The sequence below is a fragment of the Nestor notabilis genome, unplaced genomic scaffold (genome assembly GCF_000696875.1).
Source record: "Nestor notabilis isolate BGI_N333 unplaced genomic scaffold, ASM69687v1 scaffold5056, whole genome shotgun sequence".
Classification (NCBI taxonomy): Eukaryota; Metazoa; Chordata; class Aves; order Psittaciformes; family Psittacidae; genus Nestor; species Nestor notabilis.
The window spans coordinates 1-26685 of NW_009931355.1; the positions used below are offsets into that span (position 1 = coordinate 1).

Consider the following 26685-nt stretch of genomic DNA (forward strand, 5'->3'; position numbering starts at 1 on the left):
GGCGGCCATGGTGCGGAGTGAGTGTCGCCCAGAGCTGCTTTCCTCCCCTCCCGGCACCCTTCCCTCTCTCCAGGACGTACCCCACTCCCTGCCCGCCCTGCTCCCTCTCCCCACACTTGCTTCCTCCCCTCCCAACCCCATATTCCTCCATCAGCCCTTCTCTCCCCCGGCCTCCCTTGCTGTCACCCTCCTTCACTGTGTTTTCCCTTCTCCCCGGTAACAACGACCCGTTTTCTTTCACCAAGCACAGCAGAGGGGGTGGCCCAAGGGGGGACCCCTCCATGTGCGGAGAGATGCTTCCCAGGATGGTTTATGTCTGGGCACTGCTGTCCTTTCCCTGCAGTTACACATTTTCAACGCCAGATCATTTCATGTAGGTAAAAGTAGCCAAATCAGACATGAAAAAACCCTGTGGTGTTAAAATACACCACACTCACTTATGAATCCATAATCTTCTAGAGGTAAAGCAGATGACCTAAAAGACTGGGTGCTCACACGAAAGAAAAGCCACTGAGGAATTCACTTCCTCTGCGATTTTCCCTGTAATCTATTTAGATTGTGTGCAGTCATGGACCGCCAGCCCTTCCAGAGTGCTTTGGAAAGGAACCTCTTCTCTCTGCATGAAGCTGGCAGATGTCTGCTTGGAGCAGGCACTGCCTGAAGGTGAAATGCTCCATCTCCAGAACAGCATGGCAGGAATTCGAGTCTTAAAAGTGCGGGTTCCCCACTGTTTCTTGATATACCTGCAGCTGTCCATCTGCTTATCCTTTCCATGTATTCAATGCTTTTCTCTGTAGCTGCTCCTTTTCGAGTAAAACAATACTTTTTGGAAGCCCAGCTGTTGGATCGGCAAGATCTGTTATCTGCAGTGGATTGATGCCATCCCTTATCTCCTCCTGTGTCCATGGGACCATGGGAGTAGCTGTGATCTCTCTGGTCACTGATCTATTCTCCTGTTACTTCACACAATATCGAATAATCTGGTTAATGAAAAAGAAATGTTACGATGTGTTTTGTCAATGTCCTGGAAAAGCTTTTATTTAAAATTCATTGTTTTCTGTTGCACCTTTGTTTCCTCTTAAATGAGCTAGATAGCATAGAGAATGACAAATATTCACTCAGGCTCCTACAGCAGGTCCCCAAAATAGGTCTCTAAATCTCCATCGTAGCTCCTATTGTGAATGATTGTTTCTGCTTTGCAAACCATCTGGTAATGAAAGTGGACGGTTTTTGCATAATCACTGTAACAATCACTTCCATTTTCTTTTCATCAGCTAAGGGAAATCTGGCTGTAATAAAAACTGTCGGGAATAGTTTGTACGAGTTCTTTTTGTATGAAGGGTATAGAGCATGATGTCTCCAATGTGTATGTATGCAGATTGCAGAATATTGTTTTCTTGCTCAAAACCACTGCTTGCACTGGAAATACTGGCACTGAAAAATCTGCCATCAAACATGTTAGTAAACAGGCCTTTTATTCTATTTTTTACTTAATTTCCCCCCCCCAGCAGATTTATCAAGTAACTCATTACAAATGCCGGTGTTCTTCATATTTTCTTGAAGACTAAAACATTTAGTCACGATATTGCCATAATTGAATCAGGTTTAACCACTGACCTGTTAAGGGAAATAGTTGTTCAGATGCTGCAAACCTGCCCAACATGATTAATAAAGAAAAAGACACCTTTGCCAGTATGCTTTATGTACAGACAAGATCCCTTCTTATATCAGTATCAGTGTCACCATTATATAATTCTGCAAATCATGTTAGATTTAACTCTGTTGAAAAGAAGAGAGTTTTAAACCTGATCACCTGTAAATAATATAATATACACAAAACCAGTTTCACCACTTTCCCAAAGGCTGTAGGTACAGGAGGTGCACTGACATGTGTGAGTTTGGATTTAGTCTGGCACATAGTTTACCTAGCTTGTAACAGACCAGTCTGTGTGAATATGTGCAACCATTCCAGGACTGCTAATACAACTGGGTGAGACTAAGAAGTGATGAAAGAATACTTTTAATTAACTCATGGTAGGAACAGTTTGTTTTCACAGATCTCTCTATATTTTTTCTTTTTACTTATTTTTCTTCAGTCTTTTTGAAAGGCTTGCTAGGTTCTTTTCTTTCAGTTTTCACAATCATGAAAATACCTCTGCCAAGTTGATAAAACACTAGTTTTTTAACCAGCACTTCACTGTAGGCCACTGCTTGTCAAGGGGAGGGAAATGCTGGGGCTTTTTTGGTGTAGTAGACTGGAAACAATGTAATAACATCTAGCTCAAGAGTGAGCACTGATTCTCATAGAATTTCTCTACCTTCATCATACAGAGCTTTTTCACTCTTTGAAAGATTGCCTGGCACTAAATATTACTACGTAATAATTCTGAACCCAGGTCTCTGGTGTTTTTTTGGCCACTGAAACTCCTTTGCTGGCTGCTATTCAGCTGGTAGTGCCTAAGAAATACCCAGGATTAAATTTCATTCTAACATAAACATTTATAAGCATGAATTAGTTATGGCTTTGCTTCAAGCATGAAAAAAGTGAAAAATATCTGCCCTCTTTCAACACATATCCTGCTTATTTCTGTGCACACTGTGCTGGTGGAAGAACACGATGACAAACTGTAGTTAGTTTACTCCCCCCGTGCCCCAATCTGTGATGCGAACATCTGGCATCGGGAAATCAAAGAGCATAAAGCACTCCCTTGCTTTGTCTAGATGAATCAATCTGCAACCCAAGCTATGCTGAAAATAGTGGATGCTGGATTAATTTCTGCAAGGGTTGTATGATGCTCGCACTAGCAGTTTTCATATGGATCTTTCTAAATGTTACAGATGACATGAGTGTGTTTCACAAACGGTGTTTACTGTGGCAGACTGGTGTGAAGTCACTTGGTACTTAATGTCTTTTCTAGCAGATTTGTCTTTGTTGGTGTTCCTACCAGATATCTACTTGGTGTGGTGGAACAAAAAATATTAATGATTTTAGAAGTTGTTCGTAAGTCAGATGGCAGAAAATGACTAAAGGGAAATATGACATCTAATGTTTCTTTCAGTCACTGAAGATCTTGTTAGAAGACGTGCAGAACATAACGACTGTGAAATTTTTTCACTGGAAGAAATCTCTTTACATCAGCCGGAAATAGAGAAACTAGAGTACCTTGACAAATGGTGTCGAGATTTAAAAATTCTCTATCTTCAGAATAATCTAATTCCAAAAATTGGTGAGTGATTTCTAGCTATATTTCTTTCAAAATGGTTTTTACATTCACAGTTTTGAAATCAGGGAAAAAAAATGTCTGTTGTGCTATACTTCAAGGGAATGTAGAGGGAGTAACTACAGAAAAGTTCTTTGTGGGTCTCCTACAAGATTTCCTTTCTTTTCATCTGGTCCAGAATGTCCATATGAAGCACACAGCAGTTCCAAACATGCTTCAAGATATCATAGCCAAATAGTTTATATTAAATCTATTGGGATGTGTCTTTTCTCTTCTTAAATTAAACCTTTATGCAGCTCATAAGATCAGACTTGCCTACTAATTAGACAGCAAGTTGTAAGGCACCTGCTGTACAGATGAGTCCTGGTTCTTTTCCGTAAATGGAAGAAACCCTCAAGATACCATTGGCTTCAACACTTGTTGCTCTCACATCTTCATGTGTACAGTCATTGCTGTTACAGAAATGCTGGAAGAAAAATGAGCAGCCAACCTGAGCTGCACAAGTCTTTCTGAGAAATTAATTTCAACAGCTGTTTGTGAATTCTGAAGAGAATATCTCTCTGAGGTTTTAGCAAACTAAGTGATAGGATTCATGTCACCAAACTTTTAGACATCTCTGTCTTAGATGGTTACTGTAGCTCCCCTTAATAATCGATAATGAAGAAAAGGCATACTTTTGAGCATGATTTGGTTCACTCTTTATAGAAAGGCAATTCAAGATAGGACAAATTGCACTTTGAAGAGCCTATTTCTCTTTATTGATTGTAGAAGAGCCTAGACAATTAAATCAGCTGCTGAGATGATCTGTGTTGGTCAGATGAAGCTCCCTCTGCTTGAATTTCTTTGTCTGAGCAGGGATGGTTTGTACAGCAGTTAATCCATGCGGCTTGTGATTTAGAGTTTCAGGTAAACTTTATGACTTCATTGGGTAGGTTTTCCAGCCAGATCTTAGGAACACCTGGTGACTGGGGGGAAATTGGTGAACTGTGGCACAAGTTATACTGTGTATCTTGTCCCAGATTTATGTCTCTGACCTGTATGTCATGTATCCCAAGTAGTATTTGCATTTTGCAGACAGTCTGGGGACAGAGGAAGAGCCTATTCCCTTTCTATATTCAAAGGAGGAAATGTTAGCCATTCTGATACAATGACAAGCTCGTAATTCAGTAGTTCATGGTGAAAATAACACAGGTTAGATTCTAGACTAGGGGGGTGTGTGTGGCTTTGTTTTGCTCATACTGAAGCCATAGAAATCCTTATTTGCAAAATTTTCAAAGAGAAAGGAGAGTAAGAGAGGAGAGTAAATGTCTTGTATTAACCCTGTAGATAAAAGATCTTTGAAAATTAAACATACATCACCAAAGCCAATCTTTTCTATATAAGTGAGTGTAAACTCTAATTTTATAAATCTAGTCTAAGGATGTCCTGATCCTTTCTGAGTTTCATAACAAATGGAATGTTTCACCATGCTTTTTGCATTATAAATGTGTTTTATAATTTGTGCCAAAAAATTAGTTAATAACCTAACTTACTTGGTTTTGCTTTTTAGTTTAATTTGTGTTTCAGAAAACATTTTTGGTTTTGTCTTTTTATTAATACTAAAATATGAATGCTCAGTAATCATCTGATACATATTCTGATTTGTCCTTCCCATTTTTCTGCTTTATTGTTTCATTGAAGTAAAGTGAGCAAGTAAAATGATAATGCCTTTTCCAGTGAATAAAACTGAAATAACAGATCTCTTTTGTTACAGAAAATGTGGGCAAGCTAAAGAAGCTGGAATATTTAAATGTAGCTTTGAACAACATTGAAAGAATTGAAAATCTGGAAGGTCAGATTTTAAACAAACTACTTTGCTTTTTCATGTTGAAACACTTGAGTTGTCATTTGATGTAAAAGAGGGTGTAAGCCACCCAGTGTGTACACCAGGAAAGGTGTTTTCTTGACACTCAGGAAGAGCCTTTTTGTGTGCAGCCTTTCCACAAATGCTTCCTTGTAGCAAGCACTTCTCACTGCTGAAGTTTTGACACTGAACTTTCTTAAATGCATTTTAACTCACTCTTTGCATACACCCTCACTGATGTTGCCAGCTCTATTCTTTCATGCTTTACAAAATGGGAATCCGGATTTATCTTGAAGTTGGTATTTCTCAACTGTAGGGATAAGAACCTGTTATTCAGGTTAACTGGAGCAATGCTATTTATGTATTTATTTATTTAATGCTATGCAGGCTATATAAAGTCTCCCTTGTGTTGTGTTTCAGCAGTACAATACATTTCAGCAATCAAGTGTTACATACAAGAAGGTTCTACTCTGTGTACAGGTTTTACTGGCAGCCTGGGGTATTTTTAAAGAGTTGTTCAAAAGATTCTTTTCTCTGTCATTGCATGAAGTCCTGTCTGGTTTATCTGTTTCTATTATTGCATGTGCAATAATAGTATTTATTACTATTTGTATTATTTATTACTGTTTATTACTAATTACTTTATTAATAGCATTTTCCAAGCTCAAAAGCATTTTCCAAGATCAAAATCTAAGACTTAGAGCCACCCATAAACACATTCCATATTACTGGAATGATTTCTGACTTGCTTGCTTTCTCTTGCTTGATTCTGATTAGGCCAGTTGCTGAATCTTTAAAGTGTCCACCTTGACAAAGGAACAATAATAAAAAAAGCTGGGGTTTTGGTTTATTTTTTGTTTAGTTTGTTTTGGGTTTTTCAGTTTGGTATTTTTGAAGTCTACAAGCTGAGTCAAGAGGATGGCTTAAATCAGATAAAAAATAAGCAAAGAGGCTAAACATAAGTTTGTAAAAGTTGAAGAAACAGGTAATACATTACGTATTTGGCAATCTGTTCAGAAACTTGCATCTGTTCTCATACCACTAAATTTTAAGTTCCTTTATCAGGCTGCAGTATTTATTACTGTGATTTGTCATTTCCTGGGGAGTCAGAACCTTTAAGAGTGAGCCTTGCAAAGATTTGGGTTGGTTTAATCCCCTAATAAATCGTTCGGAGTTGTTTATTTTCTTTCAGCTCCACCGTGCATAAAATACTTGATAAATAGACCTGCGAAGGAACAGAAATGATCACAATAATGAGCACTGAGATTGAGCTCACTCTTAGCTAAACTCTTTTACTCTTAGAGTCAAGGCTATGCTTCAGGGACAGATTATGATATAAGGAGAGGCTGATAATTTTTGGATCTGGACTTCCCAGAGGATTTTGTTGGCTAATTTAGAGTTTCTGTTCCTAACGAATTGTTTTGGCTAACAATATAAGAAGGACATGGAGCTGTTGGAGCAAGTCCAGAGGAGGCCACCAGGATAATAAGGGGGCTGGAGCACCTCCGTTATGAAGAGAGGCTGAGAAAGTTGGAGCTGTTCAGCCTGAAGAAGAGAAGCTGCGTGGAGACCTCATAGCAGCTTCCAGTATCTGAAGAAGGCCTACAGGGATACCGGAGAGGGATTCTTCATCAGGGACTGTAGCAATAGAACAAGGGGTGATGGGTTCAAACTTATAGAGGGGAGGTTTAGATTAGATATAAGGAAGAAGTTCTTCACAGTGAGGGTGATGAGGCACTGAAATGGGTTGCCCAAGGAAGTTGTGAATGCTCCAACCCTGGCGGTGTTCAAGGCCAGGTTGGACAGAGCCTTGGGTGACATGGTTTAGTGCGAGGTGTCCCTGATCATGGCAGGGGGGTTGGAACTAGATGATCTTAAGGTCCTTTCCAACCCAAACTGTTCTATAATTACCAGTATTTGCAATTTAAGCAGTGATTCACAATGATAGCTAAAACAATAGCTCATCTAGTATACCAGCATGGACCATAATATTTTGATAGTGATATAACCAATAATAAGTTTTGATATTTTGTATCTTCTTGAGAATATTTTTTTCCTATAAATATTGTGATCTCATAAACTTAAGCTGTGGGTCACTCTTTCACTTGTGGCTTGGAAAAGATGTATTCTGGTCGGATGAAATTAGTAGAAAGACAACAAATGCAGACAGTTTTATATCCAAGTGTGTGCACCTCTGTGTGTTTGGTGTGTGTATATGTCATGTATGTTTATGTTATGTTCATGTTGAACTAAGCTTTTTTTCAAACAGGCTGTGAAGAACTGAGGAAACTCGACCTGACAGCAAATTTCATTGGTGAACTCTCCAGTACTGAATCCCTAAAACATAACATACATCTGAAGGAACTGTTTCTAGTGGGTAACCCATGTACTGAATTTGAAGGTTACAGACAATTTGTAGTGGCAACTCTGCATCAATTGAAAGTAAGATTTAAAATATTAAATGTATATCCAAATAAATAATGAGCTTTGCTGACTGAGCATACTAATCCCAAGCAGAATAAATGCCTGTGACAGTAAAGCTAGTAGCATTTTTTCTTACTGTCCACAGGAAATTAAATTCTATTCTGAAGAACATGTGACTACAGTAAATAATGTGACAATAAATCAATATATTGAGGATTTTTTGCAATGATTGCACTGATGTAATGATTTCCTGTCATCGAAACAGGCAGCCCCACAGTGTCACTTGGAAAAGCACAAGACGCTTGCTTAACTCGATAAGTTAAGCAAGAGTAGATTCAACTCACTTACTTAGTTGGCAATAAACTAACACATGATCTGAACCAAGGTTGGACAAATGTCAGAAATGGCTAAAGGGACTCTCTCTACTAGGTAGTCTAATAAGACCAATAGACATTCCTGGAAAATGCAACAAACATCTCTCAGACATATAAACCCACTTACATATAAACCCACTTTCAGATATGAGTAACAAGTTATTGTTAATTCTTTCTAATACGGTATAACTTGCACAGTGCCATGGAAAGGCATATTTTTAATTTTATACAGAAGATAATCTATCAAAATTAACCTACAGTGTAATGGATTTATTGATTTGACTGTGTTTAAAATTTCTGATGTATCTATATTGATTCTTTTTCCTTTGGGAAGTGTTTGGATAGTAAACAAATAGAACGTTCAGAGAGGATTCAAGCACTTCAAAACTATCCAGAAGTGAAACAGAAAATCAGAGAACAGGAACAAGCTTACCTTCTCAAAAGGGCTAGAGAAAAGGAAGAGGCTCAAAGAAGGATGCAAGAAAGAAAGGAGAAGAAACAAAAACAAGTGGAATCTAAGCTTGGATTTGACAGGTAACAGTAAGCAAGACGTTTGTGAGTAAAGCAACCTTCTTCGCCTTCTTCATTAAGAATTTGATTGTTCCTCATTAAATACTTTATATAATTCCACTTCAGTATTTTTGTTTGTCTTTATTGGTGATTCTAGCAGAATTATTTTTCCTCATGAATGTTACCCCTAATGAAAAATGTAATAAATTACAAACACGATTAATTACTGACCTGCGGACAGTACAATAGAATTTTGGTTCCAAAACTCCAAACTGGGTGCCAAAATAGCGTAATTGATAGCTTCTTTCACGAGAACAGCTGGAAACTGTTGTTTAAGGAAAAGTAAGGATTCCAGAGAAAGCAGCTGTTCACCTGTAATTTCCTTTGCTTTACAGTTATTAGATATGAAGACTGAAATGGAATATTGCAGATCTTTTGAGATGTAAAGGCTATAGAATGTTGATTTCTCTATTCTTTCACCTAATATATCCGAGATTACCTAGACAGCAGAAGGATTTTTGTCTGGGCTCAGCTTCCACTGCAGTTGCCATCCATCTTGTTTTTTATCCAATAAAGACTAAATTCCATGGAGCTGGCTATGGAACTTTGTCCTCATATATCACAGCTGTATCATAGATCTAGTTTTCTCTCTATATTGACAGAAAATTTCTGAATATTACAGAGGCTTAGGGCTAGGGAGAAAAATGACTCAGGTTCTAAGGTGGCAATTGAGAAGATGCCCAGGTAAAATATTGCTACCCTATAAATTTTTAATCTGCTGCTGCCTGATATTGGGAATGCTTAAACATCACACAGACTGAAGGTTTCTTTCACCTGTAAGTTGTGAGAGTATCTGAAAGTTCTGCTCTTGTAATTAAACATGTTGATCTGTCAGGGTTTTCAGAGAGTTAGGCATAACCATAGTATCACTGCTCAGTTAAGTCAATGAAAAACATTATGTTGAAATGCATTTTGTTAGTTGATGAGAGAAGCAGAGCATAGATATGAGTTATCTATCCAGATATATGAGATAATGTTCTTGGTAGGAATGATACAGCTATTAGTATTGGGTTACAGAAATATATTATTGCAAGAATTCATTAGCAAGTACGGTTGCTCTTCCTTTGTTTCATTGCTGTCCCTGCCCATGGCAGGGGGGGTTGGAACTGGATGATCTTAAGGTCCTTTCCAACTCTAGCCGTTCTATGATTCTATGATAATATTCCATGTGATCTTGTGTAGGCCAGACTCCCTAAAGGAGAAAGAAAAACATCAGGCAGAAGGAAATGAAGAACAAGAATCATGGAGAACAGTTGAAGATGATGAAGAAGACAAAAGATTTTGGGAGGAGCCTACACCATATACTCCAGAATCTAGATTGGAAACTCACAGATACATTGAAGAGAAACGGAGAGCTAAAGAGAATGTAAGGTATGGTTTTATTTTAATATAGTCTATGAATTGAAGAAAGGGAAATTTTCAAAGGTACAGAGAAGAGGTAGGTGACTGCCTCACGTTAAATATTACTGAGAACTGGCAGCTTAAATCCCTGTTGCCTCTGCAAATATGCTTATGAAATATTCAGACTCTTCATTTTGTTTTGTTTCATTTTCTAATATTAATATACAGTATCCTTTATTTTTTTTTTCCTCAAATAGTGTTTTTAAATGTAATTTCTTTTTACAGCTCCATTTTATGGACTTCAGAGGTTTCACTTTTGTATCAGCTGTAACATGTTTTGTGTAGTTCAATGTTTAACATTGTTGCTGAAAGGATTTATCCAGGGTGCAGATTGCATTACACAAATACCTTTCAGGTCATGCTACAAAATCTTTGCACAAGTGGCATTTCAGGCACCTTTTCTATGCAACTTAGAAATTTTTTCATGTACTTTACCAACGATGTTCATCCCAAGTAATAAAATTCTTCATGTTATCTATGCTATTTGGAATCTGAAGATGTCTGGCCCCTGAAAAGCCCTTCAAACTTCCTAAAATTGTCACTGGTTTTGCTGAACATGGAAAATTAATGCAGATACTAGCTAAAAAACAAAGTTATTTTATTGCTGCTGGCTTATCAGTTCCACAAACAGTATAAGCAATGTCTTTTTTTTTCCTTCTTTATTTTCTTCCTTATATAACAGCATTTGTGCCAGAGATTTTTCTAGCTGTTCTTTTTAAAGGCATGCTTTTTAAAAGATTTATGAAGCCTAAGTATTGAAAAAGTCAGTCCTAGGGAAGTCTCCCAGTAGTCTGGAAATCTGCATAACTTGTTGCTATTATTACTTCAAGGTCTAGCACTTTCCCAGAAGAACTACTGTGAATCCCAGATTCTAGCTAGTTAGAATTTTGCTGTGTTTGGGGATGCCCTATTCTGGTCAAAAGCAAATGTGTTCCAAATGCTTCCCTCTGAATATATTCAAGGAGATTTTGAAGAGTGTTACAATAAAGATAGAATAATACATTTCTGAATTTGATTCTCAATTTCCAAGTCATTTAAAGGAGTTAAAAATCTTTTCATGGTTCATTTTATATTGGTTTTGAGGTAGCATGAGAAAGGTGAGAACAGAAAAGTGTCCCTGATAATTTAAAATCTTGCTGGTGGACAAGACCTGAAATGTAACTTTAATGTAAGTCGCTCAGTATAAAAGGGTGGGGGATTTAGTATGAAATGGACATGACATCGATCAGACCAGTGCTAAATTTAAGCCTATCTATTATGTTAGCACACATTAAATTAACCTGCTGTGGTATAGTTGCACAGCTGATAAACTGAGCAGTTTTGGTTATTGCCAAATAAGTACTTGCAGATTCATGCAAAGAAAATTCAGACAAGTGTAAAATCAGGTGCAGCTGAAAGGTACCCAGGATCTCCTATAGCTGCTCATTGCCAGACAAGGCCTTTCAGCTCAAAGTTAAACAAGTTATCTTGAATTCTAATGATTGTGACATGACTGACTTTACCTTAAAACGGTTCACATGAGCAGACAAATTTCATCTAGAAGCAGATTATTACCAGCTAAAAGATGGTAGGATTTCCTGAAGTATTTCTGAGAGCTGCATCTTTAGAACAAAGTTCACTTTGCATTTCAGTGTCAAAAGTAGAGATTCAGGTATAGAAACTGCTAGCCCACAAATCCCATTAAAACTCTGGGTTTTACTATAGAATAGTATTCAACACAGGGATAGTTGTGAATCTTTCTTAAATAAAAGTTGGTTTTATGTAGTCATTCCAATAGCTCCATTCAAATGTTTATATTTCTTCTTCTTCTTTGTATAGACCAAATATTTTTTATGCCTTTTTTCCCCAAGGTGGTCTAAATCTTGCATACTTTATTTTCTTCATTAGCGATTTACCTTTAGTGTTCTCTTAATTTTGAATTTACTGTAACAAATTGGGTTGGGAACACAAAAAGCAAAGTATTGCTGTTGTCTTTCTGAGAAATGATTTCTATTATATGCCAGCTGAAGTAGCCATACACACTATATTGACCAGCTGAAGAATGGATTAATGCAGAGCAACAATCACAGTGCTGTATTTTAAAGAGAACATAGTATTTTTTTACCTAGGTGCCAGCAGATTTTTCTTTTTCTAAGATTCTTTTCCTCTCCCTGCTCATGATTTAAATGCTTATACAACAAAATACCTGTATGAAAAGTCTTAATGAACTTACAGTGATCCCTTTGTTTTGGCAGACAAATTTAAGGTAGCTTATTTATTGCACTAAATGAAAGTCAGATATAGTTTAACTGCTGATAGCTGGCCATGGATAGGGAAGATTAAAGTCTCCATCAGTAATGTTTTGTATTATTTGAAGGAAGAACACAACAAAAAAATGCAATAGATGCAGTAACAAATAATCTGTATGTAACGTCTTTAGGATTGCTTGCACACTCATTGAATAAGTTCACAGTAATGATACCTCATGATTAGTATGACCATTTATAACTAGAAAAACATTTCTTATGTTTAAGCAATCCACTGGTTTCTTAAGATATACCAGATAAATTTGATGTATTACTGTTTGCTAATGAACACTGTGACATGCAGAAGAAGTTATTATCAATGTAAGATGTGATATTACAAAGCATTTGTTCATCTTTAAATGATGCGTGTAGTGTACAATTGCACATTTGATATAACCTGGCTTGTTCCTGAAATAAGTTGCAGCCTTAACATCAAATACCAGGTAATTCTTACCTCTTGCCACCCTCTTCTTTCTTTTTTGCTACTGAACACAAAATACCAGAATGTGAAATTATAAACCAGTTTTCTTTGTTTTGTTAAGGAAATCAAAAAAGAAAGAGAAGCCTCTTCGGACATTGGTCACTGCAGAAGGAAAAGTGCTGAACGTGAATGTGCCTAAGTATGTAAGGTTAAGAGGTTAACCAGGCTATTCTCTTTACAGTTGATTTGGGCAACTATTTCAGGATATGTGGCAATATAAAATTAAGGGTGCTGACAAATTCTCATTGCAGAGTTAGATTCCTGGTGGGGAATCTGACTTCTAAATTTATATTCTCATGCTGGAAAAAGAATTAATTTTCAGTGAGTGAAGTGTTGAAGGTTGTTTAATTTAACATCTTGGTCTCTGATGACTGAAGAACTTGTTTTTCTGTAAAAGATATAAGATGGCTTACTCTTCTCCCTTCTATGGTAAGGCTCTCTCGGAGCATCTTGTTAAGGCTGGAAAAAGATTAACCAGTTTGACTGTTGAAGATAAATGTGTATGAGTAGCCACTTTAAATGTGGAAAAATACATCTGAGTCATATATCTGGACAAAATTATTCAGTCCCCTGATGACAGATGTAAACCTGGAAGAATTGGGAAGGATATGTAATCAGCTTCTATGGCATGAGGTCCTTTGACACTGAATGAGGTCTCTAGCAACAGAGGCTGGTGGTACAGGGAAGTATCTTGTATTTTATCATTGACAAAGGCACCTGGGTATTTTAGAATGAGTTTCCAGCGATATCATCTGTATGTTACCATTGGTTTCTCTTGAACCAACCCTTCTTTTTCTAAGGGAAACAGAAGACAGAGAGTGCAAACATTATAAATGACTCCCTAAAGAGCCTTCTGTAGAAGAGTGAACAAAAACTGTCGTATGAAGGACCACATACCTGTCTGCTGTCCTCTGAACAAGGTTTTCCATCTTAAGATTGATTTAGCTGCAAAATCAAAGCTCAGAACATGCTCATCATTTGCATGAAGAATGCTTTCTAAATCTTGGAAATTTATAAATCCATGCAAGTTCAAGGAATTTGAAAACCTACATTATTGGAGCAGTGCATAATTTTCAGTGGGATAGGGAAAATTTAAGGTAGTGGCAGAATTCCTGTTTATTCCATCTGCACCAGGAGATACTTGCCATTGTACTGATGTACTCATCTTTTTAACAAATATGTTGACTGAAAGAAACTTTAAATCATTTTCTAGTTCAAAGAAGTCTAAAATAGTTTAATTCTTATGTTCATAGAATTTGACTATACCTCTAAAAAGCAGAGACATCTAGAGTAAAGCTCTAGCTATCTTTTTAGAAGAAATACGGTCCCCTAGACTTCACTGTTAGTAGCAGTCCTGTTTGTGTCACCCAAGTTTTCTAGATTCGAATTTAGTTTGTGGATATTCCCACCTAAAGCCAGATCCATGATCAGTTTCTGTCATGGCTTCAACAAGAATATCACAGCTCTTCAGTGCAATCTGGCAGCATATCAGAGAGGCATAAGTAAAGACATGCAAGTAGACAGATAGTGTTCTCCAAAGCTTTTGCCTCAATTCGGAAGTCTAATGCCCATAACAATGTCCAGGCTTCTCTGATGTTCTTTTGGCAGATTAGCAAGAGAACTGCTGCTGAGAACAGAGTATTTCTCCTCCTCAGTTCTGATTAAGATTTCCCCTAGGAAATAGTGCAGTTCTTTTCTCTTTTTCACCCTTCATATTTTAGTGATTTCTCAATATTTGCAGTAAGATGCAATAAAAGAAAAAAGCAGGAGCATAATTCTTTGCAGTAGTCCATTAAAAAATACCCATAAACCAAAAGCTCCATAAGCTTTCTTGCAAACTGACTGTATCAGAATACGATATCAAGGATATTGTACAAATCATGTATTACTTTGGAAATGCACAGGCAGATATGTATGCTTTAGGCAAATTAACTGCTATCAACAGAGATGCAGGGTTTTTTTAAGGTATGTTAAATTTAGAATTACCAAGTTCCAGGCTTTTCATGCTTTTCATGAACTGGTTTTGCTATGAAGAGGTTGGTAAAGCAGGCAGATTTCACCAGCAGATGTCTCTCTTTCCGCATTGACAGACTGAGCTTAATTTTAACTGACCTTCAGCAGTATTTTTGTCTTCTTTTCCTTGCGGGTTGGGTGGGGAGAACAAAAAATGAATGTAAGAATGACTTTGGTTCAGATGCCAGTATATTTTTCTGTTCTTGAGGCAAATTGCAACTATTTCTAAAATGATCATGTGATGTATTGTCTGAATGGTATTTGTATTCATCTAAAATTGCCAGCAGTCAAAAGATGCTGTGATGTCTGTTTATTTACTCCCATTGTATTTATCCTGAAGGTGTTTCTTGTTATTATTATTAGGCTTCATTTCTCGTTAAAAGATGATGAAGAAAACAACCAGATCATCTTGGATCTTGCTGTTTACAGGTCAGATTTGTATTTCTTTTCATTTTTTCCATTCTGAAGTTCTTATACGCAGTGTTTCAATTATATTCCTCTCAGTAACTTGGAATTTTCAAAAGGAAAACAAATAATATTGGGGGTAATGGAATCAATCTTGAAGTCTGCAGAAGAAATTACTCTGAATAAACCATAGACCCTTCAGGCTGTTTTGTTACTCCTGAAAGAGGACTGTTAACAATCATTTTTTGGAACTGATGTTCTCTGTAGTCCACAGACAGGTTTCCTCCACACCTTTCCTTATATACTATGTAAAATCTTTTTCATTCTTTATTTGCAGATTAGGGTTGTAGGTTTTTTTTCCCTCCAGGTGCTCTAGTACAGTTCATGGCCTTCTCGCTAAATTCTTTGCCTCCCCAGGACAGAATAGGGTATCCTCATCCTACTTTCCTTGCTTACTGGAAAGAGTCCATGGTCCATTCTGTTTCCTGAACTGTGCAAGGATATTGGCTGGAAGAAATGTGCTTGAGCCAGGCCAAAAATTGACAAGGAATTCTGATAACTGTTTGCTAGTATATACTGCTAAGCAGTACATTGGCCTTGCCCAGACTTCAGGAAGGGGCTGGAAACTTAAAGCTTATTTACCCATGATAGGAAGTTGTTAGAGTAAAGTTTGAACTAGTATTATAGCACAAACATGCTATTCGTGCCAGGTCTTTTTCCCTTAAAGCTTATTAATTTCCCTCAAAAGAGGTGTGCTCCACATTTCTGAATTCTAAGAATTAGGTTTTTTGGAGCCCCAGAAAATATGATCAGGTGCACTAAAATGTAGAGTACGTTGTAATATTCTATGCTCACTTGTAAGATATGCAGACGTAAAGGTTTGAAAAACTCACCTGAGAAGTAACTTCATAAATGAAGGGAAATAGAGAATACATACTTGTATATTCACATGAGCGTATGTGTCACATGATGAAGAGCAGACGCTAAAGAGGAGCTTTAACAGGTCCAAATTGTGTTTGACAGACCTGCCATTTTCTGTTTTCTGAAATGTGAAGTATTTCTGTTCATTGTTTTCCAGCAAATTCTGTGCAAAAGGGTATCTTACTATACATTTACTATTTCAGCCTTCAAAAACAAAACTAGCAAAACAATTTTACAGTTTTAAATAGCAAATGGATTAATGTTCATATTAATGTAAAGCACTAAACTAACAGAAGAAAGACCATTTGCCACAAAGAGTTTGAATTCTTACAGTTATAGAATAGCTGATGTGGTGGATTTGACAGAATTCAGATATTCTTTTAATTAAGATTCTGAGAACACACAGGAAGCTCATGTTTTTCTTCCAAAGACATTAAGACTTTAAAATATGAACATATTTCACATAATAACTAGAATTGAAGTTTGTAGCTTATAAACTGCAAGATCATCATTGAAGTGCTATATGGTCTACACTGCTTATTTACTAGGGTGTATTGTAAATTGATTCATTTATTTGTATTTCATCCTGAAGACATTTGGACACTTCTCTGCTTGATATTGATGTCCAGCCAACTTATGTACGTGTAATGGTGAAGGGAAAGGTTAGTGTTTTCTTACTACATTCATTTCAAACCAAGGATTAATGCTTACCATAGTTACTCAGATAACTCTGGATCTGACTTTTATGAGTTACCAACTGTGTGCACCTATGCAGAAAAAGGTCTTTCATAATTGTGTTATTTTGGACTTCACATAAACTGTGGAAGTCCTAACCAGAAGATGTGCAAAGCCCGAAATGAAATTTCACTCTCTCCTCTTCTTCTCTTGTTTATTCCCCCCACACACTCTACCATAATTCACTTAAGAAGAGAGCTTGCTGGTTGCCCTAGGCTAGAATTTAGCAATTTCACAATCTGGAATTTATAGCTGACAGAAACAAATGGATGTATATACTTTTAAAGGGCATTTAAAATGTCATTCCAGTTGTCTGTCTTCTCACTGATTTTACCATCAGTTTTTTGAATAATCCAAGTTACTAAAACAGTAAACCAAAATCCCTATTTTTGACTGCACCAACTGTATAAACAAAACTTCAGAAGTACTTTACATCTAAAATAGACTGGATAATCTTTCTCATTTAATTGCTAATATAAGTCAAGTGTCATTTCATAACCTTCTTTAGAAATGTCACTTTGGGTATCACAGCAATTCAGGAATCTACATGTGACTATACTTGTTAAGTAAAAGCTGTTTAGCATGCTAATAATTCATTAGGGTTAGTAATACTACATATGAAGTGAGAGGATTTAGACCTATACTGTCCTTAAGGTCAAAGGATGTGATAGTGATGTTTCTGCATGTGTTCTGTCTAGGTAAAAAACCCAAAAAAACAAACCCCAGATATTGTAGTATGATATAATTCAATCCCTGATTTTCTTATAGCCATTTCAGTTTGTGCTCCCTGAGGAAGTGAAGCCAGACAGCAGCTCTGCTAAAAGATCACAAACAACTGGTCATTTAGTTATCAGCATGCCAAAGGTACGTTAAAGAATCTGAGGAGGCATCATACAAAGATACTTAAATGTTTGTGTGAGTACTTTGGGAATGTTTCAGAGTTACAGGTAACATCTGACTACCTAGCTTCTTCAGTCCAGCCTTTCCCATCATATTTTCCAAGAAAGGAACACTCCAGAAAAGAATATAATCATAGAGCCAAACCTTAGGATTTCAGATCCCTTTAAAGGAACATTGTGAAAATCAGTATTAATAGAACTATTTATATTTCCTTTCTTTTCAACAAAACCAGCTTTTTATATATGAAAAGAGACTCTGCAAAACATGCAACATTGTGCAACTGTGTAAGAAGAAAGTCTTGGTACTCTCGCTTTACCCTTCTGGCCTCTAGTAAGTTTCTCTGCTGGATAGGAGCAGTGGGACATGGTGCCACAGATTAATTTGCCAAGATATATCAATTACAGCATTTTCTTCTGAAGGAGGAACCTTCAGCTGCTATTTGGGGTCAATTCTTTATCTTTGTACTCTGATTTAATTCTAAGACTATGCAACTAAGTAGTTAAACCTGAACTAAATAAATAACTAAAATATTATGTTTCAGCTTTTGTCTTTTTCCACTTGTAGTTCTATACCTTTTATGTTTTCTTCTACACTCCAGTCCCACACCATCTGTCTTGCCCTACATGGACTGCCTTTCATTAAATCACAAACTGTCTCTCTAGCATCAAGCATGCAGTTCCACCAGGAGCTTGAAGAATGCTGAAAATTTTACTCATTTGGTTAAGATCCATATTTTGCTAATGTTCAAAACTGAGACTGAGCTCTTGACATTTGCCATTTTGGATTAGTGTTATTTTCAAATGTTTCTGAACAATTTTATGATTTAATTGTGTTCTGGATATTTTAAGTACTATCAGTTTTCTATCCCATAACCTACTTTTATTACACATACATCTTGCTAGTTTCTTTGTGGATAATCAGTGCATTAGAAAATGTAAATGTTTCAGAGAGTCTCTGGATATGTTCAACTCTGCTGCCTGCCTAGAAAGTCATACTTAAATCAGCAAAATGATCATCCTTTCTTCATAATGTGACTGAAAACTGCCTTTATTCCATTCTTAACTTTATAATTCACCTATATTTCACCTGCCTTGATATTTTAGCTACACCTATGTATTTTATCTAGTCTGAGGGTCTGAAGTCTGCTTCATCTCAGAATGCCATGTTTCACAGATACTTCTGATACTTCTGAGACCTGAGGAAAGAGAATAGAATAACTGAGTTGATGTTCTGAGCTTTGCCTTGGTTTGGTTAAAAACTATTATTTGTATAGCTGGGACACAGGGAGATACCATAGAATCATAGAATAGTTAGGGTTGGAAAGGACCTTTGGATCACATGCATGAATGGAGTGCTGCATGGTCTAATATCTTCATTAATCATTTGGATCAATGGATTCAACAATTTCAATCCTGGAAAGCAGCTTTGCAGAAAAGGACCTGGGAGTGCTGGTGGACACCAAGTTGAACATGAGCTGGTAATGTCCTCTCCTGCCAAAGAAGATGAATTGTACCCTGGGTGGCATTAGGAGAGGTGCCAGCAGTTTGAGGGAGGTGATTCTTCCTCTCTATTCAGCACTGGTGAAACACACTTGGAGTGCTGTATCCAGTGCAAGGTAGACGTGGATATGTTGGAGAGAATCCAGCAAAGGGCCACAAAGATGATGAAGGGACTGGAGCATCTCTGCTGCAAGGAAAGGCTGAGAGAGCTGGGACTGTTCAGCCTAGAGAAGAGAAAGCTCAAGGGGATCTTACCAATACATATAACAACCTGAAGGGAGGATGCACAGACTGTGGACCCAGGCTCTTTTCTGTGGTGCCCAGTGACAGGACCAGAAGCAATGGGCACAGACTGAAACATAGGAGGTTCTCTCTGAGCATCAGAACACACATTTTTACTGTGAGGGTGACCAAGCACTGGCATGGGTTGTGGAGTTTCCATCTTTGGAGATATTCAAAAGCCATCTGGACATGGTCCTGGACAATACGTGGCCCTGCCTGAGTCAGGGGCTTGGACCAGATGACTTCCACAGGTTCTTTCCAGCCTCAACCATTCTGTGAGTCTGTGATCCTGTAAACTTCATGGATTTGCTGACCAAAGATGGATTTGTGCTACATCACAGCAATTGCATGTAGTAGATGCTAACCTCTTGTTCTTCTCTATTTTAGTCAGAGAATCTGTTCTTTTCCCCTAGGACTGAATTCGAGTGCTTGAGTTATATTTTTGGAATGCATATCATTTTCAGATGCTCTCTATCCATAGAAATTTGTATTAATAGGATGTAATTTGGGAAGCAAAGTATAATGAATGAAGATTAGCAACAACTGGCCTAGAGATACTTTTCTTCCAGAACAGTATGACTGAGGTTATCAACAGTGAGAACACCAATCTGATAACAACTTAGTATGAATCTCTTCTACTAAGATACAACTTCATGCAACTTCTTTCAGGCTGTATCAGTGTTAAGACAAGCCTAACGACTATATTGCACCATATTTAACCTCTTTCTTTCTGATAAACAGTAGCTTTCAAAATAAAATTATTTGCAACTATATTTTAAGTATGTTAAAAATGCTCTTAAACTAAAAATAGTCTCTTGTACTATGCTTGCAATACTACCCTGAAAAGATCTCTCTCAGTAACAGACCAGAAAGCTCACTGAATTCAATAAGTGTTTTTCACTTGCTTTAGTCAGTTTCTGATCAGGTTACTAAACCTTTCACCATTCATCTTCCAGCCCAATCATAGCTCCCTAGCCTTTAAAATGAAAACCAAAACCTCTTTCCTTGCCTCTTGCATGACCTTGCCATAGCACAAATGCTGGAGATTGTAAATTTGATGTGAAGTAAAAGAAAGCAAATAATTTTCCCCTTCTTTTCTGGAAACATTTTTCTTAAATGGACTATTTACTGCACAGCAAATCACTGCAGAATGGGTGTCTTTCTAAGGCAGCATCTACCAACATTTTCTTTCAAGGTCAGCAAAACAAACTGAAGGACACAACATTCAGTGAAATGATGTAGTGACACACTTAAAGTGTAGTGTTTATACTGTTATAATCATCTGTACAGAGATTTTGCATGAATAAGGAGTAGATAGTGACTACATTGGACATGCCTCATTTTCTGGGAAAAATATTTGTGACATGAAGCTTTTCAAATTTTGAACCCTTATCCTCTGGCAGTGTCATCATTGCAGATGATGCAGGAAAATTAAAACCTGAGAGTTTCTTTAATAGACTTTGACCAAAATTGGCATATTAAATCAGTGATTTTGTAAAATGCCATCAGTAGATTACACCAGGAGCATTGTAATTAATGTCTGAGAGAAAGTATCAAAACCCAGGGTTATTAGCAAGCAGTTTTCATTACGGGTTCTGAAACATTCCATGTCATGTTTTAAAACTTCACTGTCCTTATTTTAGTGAATCAGAGAGAAAAATTTGGACTTTTTGATTAATTCTTTGTTATATAAGCAGTCACAAATGAATTCTGACAGCTTCTTATTGCCAGGCCTTTCAAAAGCATTTAGAAATTGAAAGATCAATGAGAGCTAGATTCTTTAATTAATTTAACAATAGGAGTGGTATATATTTTGCATGTCAGTGGAAAGGATATTTGATAGAATTACATTATGTAATTCTCGCTTATTTAGGTATGGTAAAAGCAGGAATATTTCATTACCATCAAAGGCATGTGGAGATATACAGCTGTGGAACACTAGAAACCTATTCATCCTTCAGAATAAATGTGTTTCAGGGAAACTCTGTTACTCAGTGGAATTCCTGTTGTGGAAGAGAGTCGCTGTAGGAAGAAGATGTGGACTGAAAAGATTACTTAGCTTAACTTAGCTTAAAAAATCTAGTCTTTACATATTCCTTCTGTTTTCTCAAATATATTCCAGATTCTACTTAACACATCAATTCCCTGAATTTTCTGATAATGATGTTAAAAGGGGTCTCCTTTCTGTTTACTGATTAATGCAAATATTAGAAATAGTCTCATAGAATAACTTTCAGAAAGCTTCATTGTGTTCATTTAGTCCATCTTCCTGTATACCCCAGGCTTTAAATTTCAGACAGTTATCTTTCTGCTAAGCCCAAAATCTTGGTTTTGGCCACAGTTGAAGCTATGGTAGTTCTGTTTTCCAGAACAGTTGTCCTCACTTGATCACCATCACTACGGTGATGCTACTGGTGTGTTGAAGCTCACATTCCACTGTTGCATATGGAGTTGCATTTCAAAAAGACTAATCAGAGAACGTCACTTTCATACTTTTCTTGAACAGAGGTAGAAGAACATCTTTTGCACAAGAGAACTTTTATGTTAAGCTACTTCATAAATGATAATAGAGGTTTTAGTAGGCGAATTCTAACTCTTCCCTAAGTGTCAGGATCACTTCCTGTCAAGGAAACCTTTTCAGCAAATGCTCTGAGGGCAAAGTAAGTAATATTAACCTCAAGGGGATCAAAGGACTGAGTTATTGTTAAAAGAAGAGAACACTAGAGGGCCTCTTGAGAACGGAGGGAAGATCCAAAGAAATGGTCTTTCCTTCAGAGTATACACAGAATCAGAGGGGATCAGTCTCTTCCCAATGAATTTCAGAAACGAATGACAGAAACTACAAGCTCTGTCTTATTTCTGGTGTATTTCAGAACAGCAACTTTAACTTCATTGGTCTTCTAAAGAAATAGTCAATAAAATTAACTATTTGGTTTAGTTCTTGTTCTCCTCCTTCCTTTCAAATGCTTAAGGGGTCCCTCTGCCATGATGTTGCTAAGAGGGGAAAGAGAGAGTGTTTTGCCATGAGATTCCCTTTTGTCAACAACACAAAAAATGGTGATGGATACATTTTCTTTGAGAAGGCGAATTCACTTGCACTTTGAACTTGAGATTCTGTTTTAGCAAAGGTGTTGAGGGAGTTTGGGGCACAAAAAATGGTGATGGGTACATTTTCTTTGAGAAGGGGAATTCACTTGGACTTTGAACTTGAGATGCTGTTTTAGCAAAGGTGTTGAGGGAGTTTGGGGTCGCTTGTCCCTTTTATAAAGAGCCCAGACTGCAGGTGAGTTTTTAATTAAAATGTCTGAACTAACACATGGATACCAGAAGTGAAATGCAAGTGAGAGGCACATCATGAACCAGTTAGTTACTGTAATGTGCATTGTTAACATGGTACTAAACAAGACAGTATATATTTAAATACAAATAGACGTATGTATTTAACAATTTTATATGTAGACTCATATATATATGAATATAATTCCATTCATGTTTCATGCTGAGTGAAGAGTGTTAAAATCTGACAGAAAAGTAAATGTCACAAGAGAAAATTTATTCAGACCCTCTTAATTTTTCTATTTTGAGAGATTATATAAATGCTTGTGAGCATAAGTGTCAACTTTTATTAGAATTATTTTTCTGTCTATTTTTATTTTAGGCTAAAGAAATAATTTTGCCTAAGCAAAAAGTATCAACTTCAGTTAAGCATTCTGACTGCAATACACTGCAAAAAAGTTCGAGGAGGTAATTCCTTTTTATTTCTGCATTAGTTTTATTTTTTGTCCATGTGTTACTCAAATGCCAGAATGTGTACTTCTTATTATGTTATTGTTGAAAGTATGAAAATATTGATTTGTACAGAGTAAAACTATGTCTAAAAGCTAATAGCCTGTCTGGTGCTGTTTATAAAGTGATCTGCACCAGCAGCAGAGCCAAAAAAGCACTTCTTTCTGCCTATCAGTTCTGTTCCATCAGCTTATTCAGATTATTAAACTGGTATATACTAAACCTAAATCACCTACTGAGAATTACATCTGCAGAGCTCCTCGCTGTAAAACTGAAGTCTGAAAACCATTTAGAAAGCAATGATTATGAATCTCTCTCATGAATTGCATCTCACTAGTCTACTGGTTGAGCTACCGCACTAATAAGTACATTCAAAAGGAGTTCTGCAAGGTTTTATAAAATAGATCTACCCTTTTAAATGATGTAAACTCCAGCTCTTGAAGTCTTACAGTTAGTGACTGCCAGAAGCAAATATCAGTAAAGCACTAGTTTTCGTCCTTACTCTTAGCAAGTGTTATTAGCCATTGCTGCTGATGTACACTGGGCCTAAGTACAAATACTATCATATACCTCTTAATCTTTCCCTTTCCTCTTCCTATAGGCAATAGTATTCATACCAGGATAAGAAAAAGTAACAACCAAGTTTGTTAAGCTGTTTATATATGAAGTATTGCATTTGTTTCCTTGTTTGATTTCTTCGTGGTGAATGTTGATGGAAAGGCTAAGCTGTTAGTAAAAAATAGCATTATGGATCGTGGGTCTCAATATTTTAGTATAGTGCTATTCTTTCTTATTTTTAATAAAGATCAGTCATGACTTCTTTTCTTGAATGACCTAGATGATGAGAAGGTGATAGGGAGACTTGCAAGAGTTTGCTGAGATTCCTCATGAGCACAAGCACTGTACCATTTTCTTAGGCAGCAGTGACACACCTGATGGATGGGATGCCATTTAGAGGTACCTGGAGACGATCAAGAAGTGGGCCTATATGAACCTCATGACGTTCGTCAAGGCTAAGTGCAAGGTCCTGCACATGGGGTGGTGCAACCCCTGGCACCAATACAGGCTGGGAGATGGAGGGATTGAGAATAGCCCTGTGGAAGAGGCCTAGGAAGTACTGGTGGATGAAAAGATAGATATGGGCTCTGAGCAACCTGATGTAGGTGAAGATGCCCCTGCTCATTGCAGGGGCTTGGACTAGGCGAACTTTACAAGTCCCTTCTAACCCAATCTGTTCTATAGTCCTATTCGATGAATCTACTTTGCAAAAGGAATAGTTCTTTCCCACAGAAGTGCAGCTATAGCATTAGATACATTAAAAGAAATCAGTTCTAAAATAAGAAATCTTAGCTTTTTTTTTTCCAGGAGAAAATCAGATTTTTCTTTGTTAAATAACGGACATAATTTGTTTTCCAAATGGATTCTGCTAAAAAGCAGATGAGTTGGTAACCTGTGATTAGGATTATGAATTTCCTTTGAACTGTCTGTGTGCCTTTAGCTTTGGCTACGCATAATAATGGGAATGTAGAAGTAATGGAAGTAATAATGTGAAATGGTCTCCTTTCCTGCTAGGTGATGATCTAAAGATAATCCATGGCATGGTGAAACTTCATGACTTCCTGTTTGATTTCAATGCAGTTTTAAGTAATTATGAGTATGCTTACTGTAGATTTTGGTGGAAAAACACAAGTCTTACTGTTAAAATATTACAGGAATATATATCACAAAAATAGAAGCCAGAAAAAAGTCTTTTGAATAACAGTTCTTACTAAAAATAGTGAGTTTTGACCTCTTTTTAGTTGTAAAGTTGCTGACTAGCCAGATGTTCAAAATTTGCTGAATAGTTGTCTCTTAGATTACAGAAGAACATTCATTACAGTGATTACACTTGACAGCTACAGATGTCTTAGCTAAATGCCATCAGACATATACTCTGCTAAACTATAATGTAGTGCTTTAAATCTCCTTAACTCTTGTTAGCTAGATTACATGATGATACTATTATTACTTCTGCCACATGAGAGAGATTCTTCTGTGACTGTATAAAAAATTGTATTTCAAACCTTCAAAGAGACAAGTTCCTATGGGAAGAATTTGACAGATTGATTGATTATACTTACAAAGTCTCTGTTATGTAGTCGCTGCGTATGCCATTCTTTACTGTAACTGGCCTCACAATTCATCTCCGAGGTACAGAAGCTGAGTTCACCATAGTTGCATGGGTGAAATTCAGGTGTAGGTAGGAACTGACTTTTCTGAGGGCATACTGGAAATCTTAAGAGTGACAGTTAGATGAAGTCATTAATCCTTGTCTCATACCCTTGGCTTTAGACTGTTCTGCCTTTAACATGTTGGAAATTAAAAAGAAAGAAAAAAAAAAGGAAAGAAAAATTAAAGATGTCTCTAGATGTAAATGTACACACACTTCAATTCATCCAGTAAAGAAAGATACCAAAGAATACGTGAAAGGTACCTTTTGCTGTGTCAGGGTTTTTGTCTGTTTATTTTCTGGCTAACGGTTTGATAGCTGTCATGAAGACATTGAGAACTTTTACAGTGCAAATTACACTGTGTGGGAAAGGAGGACTCATAGGAGTTGTGATCCAGTTGACTTCTTGACCAGAAAATGGAGTTGGGTAGAACTAAGCAACATATTAAAAAGGTTTTTTACTCGTTAGTCTTAAAGTAGAGATTCATTTGCATTCTCATGGAGGCCTGGAGCTGATCAAAGCAGAGGGTATACGTGGAATCATAGAATCATAGAATGGTTTGGGTTGGAAAGGACCTTAAGATCATCTAGTTCCAACCCCTCTGCCATGGGCAGGGATGTCTCACACTAGACCATGTTGCCCAAGGCTCTGTACAGCCTGGCCTTGAACACTGCCAGGGACGGAGCATTTATCACTTCTTTGGGCAACCTGTTCCAGTGCCTCACCACCCTCTCTGTAAAGAACTTCTTCCTTATATCCAACCTGAACTTCCCCTGTTTAATTTTGAACCCATTCCCCCTCGTCCTGTCGCTACAGTCCCTGATGAAGAGCCCCTCTCTGGCATCCTTGTGGGCCCCCTTCAGACACTGGGTGCTGCTCTGATGTCTCCATGAAAGATGGGATGCCTCACAAGTGAGTCAGGAATTAATTTGCACACAAAGGCATCTAGCCATCCATAACTTCAATAAGGGTGAGGAGGCTTCAGAAATGTGCCCTTCTGGAAAAATGTATTTTCTTGAATACTGTTCAGTTAACTCTTGAACACTACAATCTAATCTCCAGTTGTGCATATCTGACAAGGACAAAAGGCTGGGGGCAGAGACGTCCTTTAAAATCTCTTTATAACGTTCCATAACTTTGCAAACAAAGTCTTGTCATCTTGTTAGAATAAAGTGTGTTTTCACTGTGAGCTTCACTATTTTTTAAACATGAGGGTCTCAACTCTGACAAATTTAATGGTGCTTTTTATTTCTCTGGGTTAAGTGAAAATAAGATGATACTATAGCCAGACTGAGAAATTCAGGATCAGTTTGCATATGCAGGTGTTGTTGAAGC

At 37.1% G+C, this 26685-nt stretch overlaps 1 protein-coding gene across 1 annotated transcript; it reads left to right on the plus strand.

Annotated features, from left to right (window-relative positions):
• Nucleotides 1-6: 6 nt before the first annotated feature.
• Nucleotides 7-23098, plus strand: LRRC6 (leucine rich repeat containing 6; the record flags this gene model as incomplete). The annotated part of the gene is made up of 11 exons (XM_010015844.1): nucleotides 7-17; nucleotides 3060-3227; nucleotides 4975-5052; nucleotides 7334-7506; nucleotides 8197-8396; nucleotides 9615-9803; nucleotides 12661-12738; nucleotides 14976-15041; nucleotides 16531-16600; nucleotides 17442-17537; nucleotides 23013-23098. Coding segments are annotated over exons 1-11 (1214 nt in total), but the record flags the coding sequence as incomplete, so codon positions are not given.
• Between the last annotated feature and the right edge of the window lie 3587 nt (nucleotides 23099-26685).